Genomic DNA, 12,176 nt, shown 5'->3' on the forward strand with positions numbered 1-12,176 from the left:
CAGGTACCTGAAGTAGCGCGCGTGGTGGCCAGACGCATTCAACAAACGGCGCCTGCTCAGCAAACATCGGCAAACATTTCATGTCTCCCATGTCTATTGTACTTCATCAGGTGCTCTGGTGTCACTCGTAACCCGGCACATGTTGAAGTACACTCAATATGCGGTGATTGGCATTTGCTGCGTTTTAATTAAGAATGTGTATTTAATATTTGTGTATTAATAATCTGACTTTAAATAAACATTAAATATTAATATGCGAACTCGTTTTCTTATTGGATTGAGTTGATGGCAAACTTTTTGGCGACAGGTGGCAACGCCGCGATATGCGAATATTGAACCACAAATATTTATGTACACATATGCAATAAATTTACGCTTCTGCAACATTGCCAGAATATACGCTGTCAATTGTAGTAAAGAAAACTAAAAATGTTTATGTGCATATATATTTGCAATAGTTGATGTTTTTGCAACATTGCCAGCAAAAACAAGGTCAATTGCAGAATGCTGCGATAATATGTTAACTCGCAATCAATTCTGTTAATTGAGATGGAGGCTGTATAATTAATCGAAAGAACAGATGTTCATTGACAGCGCGCGAAATATCAAAATTAATTAAATTGAATTGATTTGAAATGAATACACGTGCTTACTATACAGTAAAGAAATATACAATTTCCATTACCTTGTTGTAACTGAATAAATTTGTATACATGGTTTTGTTAGACATTTGAAATAAAAAATCGATTGGCGCATTCCTGGCGATTGCAGCTCATTGCTAGCTGCCTGTTATATTGACTTAAAGTTCAAAACTGTTAGTTGTGGAGTTCATTCTGGTAGGTAAGGAGCAATCATGTTAATGGTGGAGCGAAATTCTTATTGGTTGAGGAGCAGGCAAAGGGCTGCATAAAACAAATAAACAGATTCGTCGCAGCAAGTTGTGACCTAGTGGCGTTCAATAAGGTCGGCTGCTGGCAAATTTTTCCGACTTCGAATTCGAAACGATTTATTTATCAAAATTATTAGAAGCGTATAAAAGTAACTTTCGTATAAAATACGGCTAATTAGTCACTAACTGTCAAATAAGGTCAGACATTCAGACAAAGGACAATGCTACGCTCTCTTTCTGCCACACGACATGAATTGGGCGCACTTCGTGCCGTCTTCCTTCGCTCGCAGGTGTCGCGACGTGGATTCAACGGCGGATTTCGGGCCTTGAGCAGTCAGCGATGCTTGCTTGGAATCAGGTAGGATTTGGATTAAGGCTGCTGACCGCTGCTAACTGTAAATGCAACTGTTAACTCGCGTTGAGGTTAGAAATCGTCTGTTGTGTAATATTGCAAAATGCGAGGCTGCAACATCGCCCAGTGGGTGGCATATATATAAATATATATATGTGTATATATGTGTTGTATACGTGAGTCGTATCTGTGTATGTCCGGTGCGTTACCATTAAATTGGCGTCGCATGATGTTGACTGATAATCATCGCTGATAACAAGCAGCAGCTTTAGTTTATTTTTTAAATGTAAATTCTGATTGGCATTCTCAACTGCAATTGTTTACATTCTGTGTACGTGTTATCGATAACAACAATGCTAACATCTGCAGTCGGTGATCAGCTGATAGCTGATAGCCCCTGTCAATCGAGTCTTATGGCAAACAGTAACGACAACAACAATTTGTATTTTTAGAACAACACCTAATGGAATACCGATTCTCAGCCGACCCCAAATATTGTCCACATGGAATTGCAATTTCGCCCGCGCCTACGCCAACTTGCCGGATCACATACGTGTCCCACTGCCAGCACTGTCGCCAACCATGGATCGTGGCTCGATTGTCAGCTGGGAGAAGAAAGAAGGCGACAAGCTAAATGAGGGTAAACTCGAATTAAAAAAAACGTAGACTTTTTTAACTGCAGAGTAATTGACTATTATTATTGCAGGTGATCTGCTGTGCGAGATCGAAACGGACAAGGCCACCATGGGCTTTGAGACGCCCGAGGAGGGTTATTTGGCCAAGATTTTGGTGCCTGGCGGCAGCCGGGATGTGCCCGTTGGCAAGCTGGTCTGCATAATTGTCCCCGATGAGGGTAGCATAGCTGCCTTCGCAGATTTCAAGGATGACTCTCCCGCTGGAGCTCCGGCGCCTGCTGCTGCTGCTGCCGCTCCACCACCACCACCGCCAGTTGCTGTCCCAGTTGCTGCCCCAGTTGCTGCAGCGCCAGAACCACCACCAGCCGCCGCTCCAGGTACCGCTACCGCGCCAGGCGGTCGTGTCTATGCAAGTCCAATGGCAAAGAAATTAGCCGAAACTCAAAAGATGCGCTTACAAGGTTGTTATCACTAATCCCCCATCCTGATGTGTGTGTGCATGCACCGCTCACCCACTAATCCAAGCGCCGCTCGTGATGTTCCTTACTAATACTGGCCTTTTGTGCAGGCAAAGGTTCCGGCGTCCATGGCTCACTTAAATCTGGTGATCTTGCAGCCTCGCAGGCGGCTGAACAGCCTTTGGCCCATCCGCCGGCCGCCGCGCCCGGTGCCCGCTTCAAGGACATCCCCCTGACGACCATGCGCAGTGTCATCGCCAAGCGTCTGCTGGAGTCCAAGCAGAATCTGCCACACTACTATGTAACCGTTCAGTGCCAGATCGACAAGGTAGGAGGTAGCCCTAATTCCTTTCCATTCCATTTAATACCCTGGCTAATTGCTATTAATTGCCTCACTTTCAGTTGATGGAGTTCCGCGCCCATGTGAACAAAAAGTATGAGAAAGAGGGTGCCCGCGTCTCCATCAACGATTTCATTATTAAGGCTATTGGCATTGCTAGTCGCAAGGTGCCCGAGGCGAACTCATCTTGGATGAACACCTTTATAAGGGAGTATGACGATGTCGATGTATCTGTTGCGGTCTCCACGGACAAGGGTCTCATTACGCCCATTGTCTTTGGTGCCGATCGCAAGGGTGTGCTGGAGATCTCGAGGAATGTTAAGGAGCTGGCGGGTAAGGCACGCGCCAACAAGTTGCAGCCACAAGAATTCCAGGGCGGCACCATATCTGTGTCCAATTTGGGCATGTTCGGTGAGTCAACAAAAAATCCCAAACCAAAACCTAAATTTATTCAATTAATTTGCTGATTTTTTTTACAGGTGTCAATCAATTCTGCGCCGTTATCAATCCTCCGCAATCGTGCATCCTGGCCATTGGTACAACAACGAAAAGTCTGGTTCTGGCTCCGGACAGTCCCCAGGGGTAGTTTTTTATATTTTACTTTACATCCCTTTAATGGTATTCTTATCGATCTCATTTTTTCTCCACACCAAAAACTATAGTTTCAAGGAAGTTAATATGCTGACCGTAACGCTGAGTGCCGATCACAGAGTTGTTGATGGCGCCGTGGCTGCCGTTTGGCTGAAGCACTTCCGCGACTTCATGGAGGATCCACAGACAATGATTCTTTAAGACGTGTAATTTTATATATCGAAAAGCCGATCGCCATTGTTTCATCGAGCGAAAAGGTCCCAGGCTCAAGTTCAAATCCCGGCTAAAGATATTGGAATAGTTTCAGTGTTATATATGTATATATATATTTATATATAGATATATATATATATATAAATTTGTATATTTTTAATTGGTTGCTGCTGCTGTTGTGTCTTGGCCTAAATTATGTTTTCACTGCTCGACTCATAGCGCCATAGTTTCTAGCCGAATGATATTCGATATGAATTTTACTCAAGTCACATTTAACAAGCATATAAATATAAATTAAATGTATGCCTAAACTCAGTCATTGGTCATAACAGTAGCCTTGAAGTATCTGGAACGGTTAAATAAATAAAGCACATGTATGTAGTCCCCTATTCTTAAACACAATCGAACTTAAATTGAAAGTGAAACAAATACACAGGCTTCATTTTGGTCTGGGATTCTGTTGATATACTATAGATGGATCGAGTAAAATGAACGGATAATAATCGAAAATATATATATAAAATCTACAGATCTTTTCTAATTCTTTTCAACATTTTTGAAAGTCGTTTATAATATTTAGAGCTTGTGTTGATTCAACTGCAATTTAGAAAGAATTTCCTTCAGCATCGATTTCAGCTTAGTTCAAATTTCATCTGTAACTTTTACTAGACTTGGAAATAATTTCGATTAGGTTTGAATTATTGAACTAGTTTATTGTGAAGCGGTTAGGACTAATCAAAAACATAAGTAATTATAATTACACAAATTGTGAGAGTACATTAACGTATATCGACATGGCTACCACTGGGCTGGTCCCAGTTCGCTCCAGGTGTTCACAAAGTCGGCCTGCAGCTCGAGAGCGGGGAACCACTCCTTGCCGCCATAATCGATGGCTGGCAACTGGCCCTTGTAGTTGGCCGGCAGGACCGAGGGATCTAGGAACTTGTGCAGGGATTTCATGTCACTGCCATGGAAGTGCATCTGAATTGGCAAATGGTTGGAATTAGTGGGGAAACTTGAAGGATTCGATGGTTTCTTGAATAACTTACGCGCTTGTTCAGCTTCTCCTTGACGAAGGGCTTGAAGAGAGTCCACACCATGTTGAAGATGAAGGGCTGCTTGACGAAGTGCACCTCCTTCATGCGCAGCGGCATTGCCTCTTGAATGAAGGTGAGCAGACGCTTTGAGAAACTGGGCGACAGAGCCTTCACTTGCTTCATGCCCAGGCCATCGAAGTCCATGATGCAAACGACGCCACGCACTTGCGTCTCCTCCTCCAGTTGGGCGGCAATGTGCACCATGTAGAGCATGCGGAACAATTCATCGCTGGGAATTTCATTGGGATCCCACAGTTTGCCGGCGTTGACGATCAGCACTCGGCGTCCCTTCTGGTCACAGTTCCTCAGCACATTGATGACGCTGCCCTTGATGAAGAACTCCTTCAGCTGCTCCGCCTGCAGTCCGTGCACCAATGCCGCGTGTTCCTTACGAAAGCTTGCGGTGGTTTTCATCTGCAACAATAAAAAATAAACAGTTGTTGGAATTACAAGCCCGATAACGGCGTCTTAGTAGCCGAACATTGGCCGGCCATAAATATAATATGCCATGATAATAATATAAATTCCTAGTTTGTTTTTAGTTGAACTCAGCAATTGAGTAAATAGTTCCACAAGCCACGTATTGGTCAACAACATCAGCCGCATTCATTATGTATATAACTAGTCTACATGTACATAGATACATATATACGTATTATTATGTATGTCTCTGGAAATGTACTTAGGAGGTGCTTATCGCTTCTGTTTTAGGTTTTATTTTCTGTGTTTTTTTTTTTTGACGAAAGTGTCAGGGAGTTCAAATTCGTATCAATGCGAGAATCGCCATCGATGCTCTGCATGTCTGTGAATCGCCCTAGAAACAAGTGGAGCACTCACTCGTGCAATTCCTCTTCGGGTTGGGTTTTATAAGTTTGCCATGCAATGTGGCAACAAACATCTTCGACGCAATAAATATTATTGATAACTGATTCGTTTATTCGTATGTTGCATTGCCAAAAGTATCCCAGTTTGATGCACTAAGAAAATTATCAGCATTGCTCCAGCTTCCATAGGATCGTTTTATTTTGAATAGTTTTTCAGATCAATAACCGTACTCCCCTGCAAGGGAATATGATTGCCGGCGTGACACAGATATCTGTTCTTTTTGATTTATATTCTGTTTTCCTTTTTTTATTTTGAGTCAGTTTGTCGCTAGATTAGAGAGAGCCGAGGTTGTCGACCCTGTTATGTGCAGCGAGTAGTCCATCTTAATAGGGGTCATTAGGTATATCAGCTCATAGATAAGACGCTCAATATGTATGCAATATGAATCGTATGATCAGAGTACTTGCTATGTGGGTGCAGTAATTTATAACCGAGTCGGAGGCGAATGTTATTCATCTGTGTAGATTGTATATGACTATGTATATATATATATATAATGTATAATGTATTAAGTGAGTAGTTTATCCTTAAAATAGCTATGCATTTTCTCGCAACTTAGTTTAAAATAGTTATAGTTTTTATAGTTATCTATCTATTAAATGTGGATCATATGGAAATAATTTGAATACTGTGTAGAACATATATCACTAATGTATAATAGATATGTTCTCAGTGTGGCTTGGAACTGAGTAGCTGAATTGAAGTTTGGACAACAACCCGAAAGCTGTAGCTAAGTTGTGTGTTCCAAGTCAGATTAATGCATTATTACTAACCTTCTCCAAAGCGCCCTCAGGATAAAAGTGGGTAGCGCGCAGAAAGATGGTGAGGAAGGCATCGTCATCCTTGTAGTTGATCTCTGGCGTTTCCTTGAGCAGTGCACGCAACTTGACAATGGCCTCCGCCTTGACTTCCTCCGTTTCACGCAGCTCCGTTCGGGCAAACTCAATGGTCTCTGGCCTCAAGTAGCCCAGGCGCAGATGGAACGCCTCGTCACTGTTGTCGACTGCGGCCATTTTGTGGAATGTAGTCGAGTGTGTGTGTGTGTGTGTGTGTGTGTGTTTGGTGTTTGTGTTTCCTGATTGCCTGCGTGTTTTCAGAATGCGTTTCAATTAGTCTATGATCACGGAGCAATTTAAGAAATGCAATTTGCGATGTGTTCAATTTGAACGGAGAAATAAGCAAAGCTCAAATGCAACTTTCGAGGTTTTTTTTTTTATATTTTTTGTTGACAGTAATGTTCTGTACTAAGTCATGCCTCATATTTACCTATGCGCGTGAAAATTTTTAAGTGGCAAAACTGTTTTCTTTGCTTATTTTTGTAGCTCTAACGAAATTCAATCGCGTTCTGGTTCTGCTTCCTCGCGACTCGTGTGTTTTATACCAACTGAATTTTGCTTTTCAAAAACCCTTCCGAGTTAACGTTTACGCCTTGTTTTATATACGGCGTCGCAGCAGCAGCGACGATCGACACAAGCGGCTATCGCAAATACAAACACAAATACAAAATACAAATACAATTACGAAGGCAGCGTCCGATCCAGTCGCAGTAGTCGTAGTCGCAGTCGCAGTCGCAGTCGCCGTCGAAGTCGCAGTTGAAGTCCGCTGCGCAGTCGTCAGCGACGTCGGCTCTGATTGCTTCGACTTGCTTTCAGATTATGATAATCTCAATCGCTCAGGCATCTCTCAATTTTTATAGATGCCTATGCACTGGTCTTTCTTGGGTAGCCAGGTGGGTAGTTAGCTATGAGATAGCTTATCGCCTCGGAACTTGAATACTCCCAGCTGTCAATCAACTTGTGCCCTCGACAAGGGGCAACTCCGTGTCCACTGGATTTTGAAGAACAGCTCGGGTCACGTGTCACGTCATAACGATCATCATGCTCCATTGTGATCCCTGGCCGGGCGTTGGGTTTTACATAGCTCCATTCTTGAACCCTGGCCAACCCGAGCGGCGCAATAAACGAATTCCAACTTTGCAATGTTGACAAAAAAAAAAAAAAAAACAGAGGCCACACTCATTGACAGCGATAAAGCAGGCAGCTGGGGTTAGCGAGCCAAAAAGCAAAATAACCATAATATTCAACTACATTCATCGAAACTACGTTACGGACACGGAGTGGGTTTCACTTGCCGACTAAAGTCCAATTTAAAAAATTTCTTCAACTGATAACGGTGCCGAAAATTTCAGTTATTATCGGTTGTTTTATTTTCATTCTAGTGTAGAATGACAGGCAGCAACTGCCGGCAACCCCGCCCGCTGTCGCAGCGCCTTCAATTTCTCTTCGATATTCCTTATCACAATTGGCAGCGCAGCAAGCGATCGACAAGTGTCTGAGCAGCGACGTCAACTGCGACGTCGACGTTAACGTTGGCTGCATCTCTCTTTGAGATACTCTTTCAGTGAGTATTGACAATCTGACATAAAGTTCGCCTGTTGAGAAGAATCAGCAGACAAACTGTCACTTTGTGGAATTCCATTAAAAGCTGAAATACAAAAAGTCCATCAAAAGTTAAATTATACTTTAAGCGCATTGCTCTTTGTTAAATAGATAGGAATGAAGAACTATTGATTTATTATTAAATATGTTGTTGAATTGATAAGTTTCTGGCTTCCGTTTCGCTTCCTAATCTTACGAGTAGGAATCAAATATAAAAGTTTGGCTCTTCAAATAAGAGTATTTATTTATTTCATGGGCAAGGTATTTTATCTTATTGAAGATAATTTTAGTCTTATTTGTTTCAAAAAGATATTAAATTACTTTACTAGAGTTTTATTATTTGTAGGGTATATTTTAGATATAACAGATATAGAAAATGTGCTAGGTGAGTTCAAGTTAAGCAGCAATTTATTGTGCAGCCGGTTACCAAAGCGCACTGTGAATTTCACAAGTTTCAGACACTTATTGAATTTATCGGGTATAATGAAACAGTTGCCGGTATTGGGGCAATTTCAGGCTTTTGAAAACCAGCGCGTTGTGGACAGGAACGTTATCATTCTTAATTTGTTCGCGTTGCCTTTCATAATATGGATTTTATTATCATTATTGAATTTTGCCTGACACCTCGAGACGTGTGTTTTGTGTTCCGAAATGTGAACGGGGCACAAATAATTACACTTGTTAGCCGTATGAACATAAATCCATATACGTGTATAACCGTGGATATGGGTTGTAGTCATAGGGCAAAGTCTTTGCACTTGACTCGATTTGTTGTCATCGTCGTCGTTATAAGCATTGTTGTTGCTTCTTTGTTTTCAATTCTGCTCAAGTATTTGTTGTTGCTGTTTTTGTAATTATTTATTTGTTGCTTCGTTGCTTAGTTGCTGAGTGTGCTAAATTTTATTGTTCTTGTTGCTGCCGGCGCTTTATCGAACTTCTGTTTTGCTTTTGTTAATGACCATTTAAATATGTGAAATGATAACACACATCCATTTGTAATAGTCGTAGTAGTAGTAATAAAAAACAATTTATGTAACGAAATAAATAAATAATAATTAATCACTTATATATATATATATATACAACAAGCCTATATTCAAATGTAACATTTTTTGATTTGGCAAGAACTCAATTATTATTTATGCGCTTTATATCACTTTATAAAAAAAGAGTTGCTAATCTTAAAAATTGTCTTGCAAAAGAAGTACAGAATATAAATATATAAGTGTAATAAAATCAATAACTTTGATGATCTAAATTTGTTGACAAATCCAACTACAAAGTGAAAGTATTTTAAGCAAGCAATAGTCGTGTATATATTTAAGAGCGTATTATCATAATCGGAACACTATACAATAGCCTAAAAATGCGTTCCACTTTAACTAGTTAAGTATGCCAAGAACAAAGCATTATTCCGTTTGTTCCGCGTTCCATGCTAGACAAACTGTTGAGCCTTGTGAAAACACATGGTTGCCCTTTGTACAGGCAAAAAAATCGTTGTTCATTCATAAAGAAAACACTCGTGTGTGATTAAGTTTCTTTTCTGTTTGCCGTTTGTACTATGCACTTTGTGTGGACAACGCAACTTATGATTTGTTTCATTAAGGGATAATTATTTAACATTACAGGGTGTAGCAAGAGATCGTCGTACACAAGTTGTTTAGTTTTGCAAGTGGACTGGAACGAGCACAAGTGTTTGATCAATGACTTAATATTGTGTAAGTCATGGAGAGCTCATTAAACTTTGAAACGCGGACGGTTGATGACGTCACACGGGATCTTTCAGCAAATTGAGTACTAACTATTGCGAACTGGTTCATCTTGTGAACTGTTTCAGCTTAATAATCTGCAGCTCAATTGTAGCTTGACTTGTATTAAATTGACTAAACCACACACCTTACAACTTAAATAAACTAAGCATGAGTCACTCAAGCAAATTGCCAACAAAGTTCAGTAACACATTATTAAGGATTGTTTGTTGGTCTACAAGCAATGAATAAGTGCGATGCGAATTGTCATTATAAATAAATACCACGTCTTTACACACTTAGCAATCTAAAACCATATTTTTGATAACCTTATTACTTGGCAGATTTAAGAATATAAAATATATCCTATAGTTGACCTAATAAAGGGTCTACAGTTGAACTGAGACATGTATCTGCTAACTTTATGTACGATGAATATATTTTAAAAACTATCATAAATAAATACGACAACATCTAATTAAGCTTGATGTATAAACTTCAACTTGTTAACTCATTTTTGTCGCTTGGATCAGATATGTATGAAAAGTTGGTAATCCGTAAGCAAATAATACGTGCGCTAATTAAGATTAACTTACATATATTGTTGACCACAATTAAGATTAAGATTAACTTACATTTATTCTTGACCACAATCTGTTACATAATGTGATTGGTAATCAATCAGCAAGTTTTATGGCATATTTTTGTGCAAATTTTTATTAGCCATGAGTGTGTTTTTATGGTGTCAATAATTAAGATAAGTACCAAGGCAACATCAGCTGATAAAGAGGTTTAAAAATATACCAAGTAATGCATATCTGATTATTTTTTTTTGTATAACTGCACAAAAAATAAACTGCAGAATTTGCTTGACTGAAGAACGCAAGCGTTGAACTTGCCCCAAATGCCCTTGAGCAAGTTAATGAAACGAAAGAAAGGTAAGAATTTCACTTTAAATGCTGCAATCAGCAACATTTGCCATGACATACAAAAACAAGAGAAATCGTTGCAGTCGGGCGTAACCGACTGCTAAATACTTTTATACCGTAAGTATTACCATCTGATAACAGGTAGCAAATCACAGGGTGATTGTGTGAGATATACGGTCCTATCGAAATACACTAGCAGGTGTATCGGTTTAGGAAGGCAGAGTTTTTTTTATCGATCTCTTAGGCGAGTTACCAGTAACAGACCTTTAAGATTTGGTGACTCCAGCTTACAAATTGTGAAAAATATGCGCATTTCAGATTTATAGGGCCGAAGTTCATGGAGGCGGTGGGTGTGGGCGTGATCTGAAAATGTATATGCCCATCTTTGGAGGAGCTTACCAGTAATTCACCTTCCAAGTTGGTCAGTCTATCTTTAAAATTGTGGGAGATATGCGGACTTATCGACTTACACTTTCTGAAATATCGGCATTGGCGATTATGGACGCAGGTGTGGGCGTGGCCATATAAATTTATTTTCGGTTCTTAAAGACGGCTAGCAGTAACACATCTACCTAATTTGACGGCTCTTACTCAAAAACTGCGGAAGATAGAGACATTTAAAACTGTTTAGGCGGCGGAGGTGGGCGTGGCATGTGCCAATCGTTGAAAAACGTCGCCAACAACCAATTAACCAAATTAGGTGACTGTAGCCTTAAAATTGTGGCTTTTCCGATTTGCGAATATCGACTTTTATCGATTTCATAGCCCCCAGGCACAGACTAGTATGTGTTCCAGGTTCCAAGTCTCTATCTGTAAGGGGTAAGGAAAAAAAGACAGACAGATACAAAACCAGTATACTACGATATCTTCGGCATCAAGGTATAAAAATGTTAACTACACTTGTCGTGAGGGCAAGCTTGTTCAAACACGAAAGAGTCGGCGCTGTAAAGCGCTTTATTGATAGATTTAACACTTTCGATAGCCCGTTATCGCAATACATAATTGCCGGTAGTTTATTGATTTCGCTGGCAGCGCGAAAAGCAAAACCAAACAAAGCCAAACAAAAAGAAAACACAAAGGAAATAAATGTGTTCGACATAGCGAAGCTTCTATACTCTAACGGAAATTTTTTTTTTCAGTGCTTTTTAATTGTTGGCTTCTCAAGAGAACGGTCAATGTAAGCTAATTAGTTCTCATTATGTATTGTAAATAATAATATTGAATAATAATAATTGTAATATATATTTCTTGTATTTGGTGCATTCTGTCAATCACTTCTTGTCTTATTTAGAAATAACATCCATAGTTTATTTAATGTTGAGCGTTACAAACTTAATGACAGTGTCGGTCAACTTAGCGCAACCAAATCAAAGTCAAAAGCGAATGAAAACAAAAAGCGCAAAGCGAAACTTTCAAAGCTTGCACTGTTTGCATTTTTAAAGCAAAGCTTTACCTTAAGCAAGTTAGCAGCACCGCACAAAGAGAAAAAAGCAAGCAAAGCTTTTTATGTGATTATTGGAGTATTTTTTGCATCTCTCTTCATTGCTGCTGCTGCTCTAGCTACTTTTCCGTTGTTTTGTCAAGCTTGACTTGGCCAGTTA

General features: G+C 40.0%; 2 protein-coding genes across 5 annotated transcripts; one reads left to right on the plus strand and one right to left on the minus strand.

Moving 5' to 3' along the window:
- The first annotated feature begins 943 nt into the window (after window positions 1-943).
- LOC6567194 (dihydrolipoyllysine-residue acetyltransferase component of pyruvate dehydrogenase complex, mitochondrial) lies at window positions 944-3,875 on the plus strand. Of its 4 annotated transcripts, none has more exons than XM_001993265.3 (7): window positions 944-1,247; window positions 1,694-1,881; window positions 1,948-2,337; window positions 2,445-2,662; window positions 2,737-3,085; window positions 3,154-3,256; window positions 3,337-3,875. In XM_001993265.3, exons 1-7 carry the CDS (start codon window positions 1,111-1,113, stop codon window positions 3,464-3,466), a joined length of 1,515 nt encoding a protein of 504 aa, XP_001993301.1. In that variant the 5' UTR covers window positions 944-1,110; the 3' UTR covers window positions 3,467-3,875. The 4 variants fall into 4 exon arrangements, with proteins under 4 accessions (XP_001993301.1, XP_032595160.1, XP_032595161.1 ...); XM_032739269.2 differs by having other exon boundaries at window positions 2,493-2,662; XM_032739270.2 differs by having other exon boundaries at window positions 1,948-2,253.
- A 295-nt stretch (window positions 3,876-4,170) lies between these two features.
- LOC6567195 (clavesin-1) lies at window positions 4,171-6,864 on the minus strand. The gene is made up of 4 exons (XM_001993266.3): window positions 6,727-6,864; window positions 6,234-6,543; window positions 4,528-4,989; window positions 4,171-4,459 (listed from the first exon to the last, which is right to left on the minus strand). Exons 2-4 carry the CDS (start codon window positions 6,471-6,473, stop codon window positions 4,277-4,279), a joined length of 885 nt encoding a protein of 294 aa, XP_001993302.1. The 5' UTR covers window positions 6,474-6,543; window positions 6,727-6,864; the 3' UTR covers window positions 4,171-4,276.
- Between the last annotated feature and the right edge of the window lie 5,312 nt (window positions 6,865-12,176).

This window comes from Drosophila grimshawi, unplaced genomic scaffold (genome assembly GCF_018153295.1).
Source record: "Drosophila grimshawi isolate 15287-2541.00 unplaced genomic scaffold, ASM1815329v1 contig_1377, whole genome shotgun sequence".
NCBI classification, from domain to species: Eukaryota; Metazoa; Arthropoda; class Insecta; order Diptera; family Drosophilidae; genus Drosophila; species Drosophila grimshawi.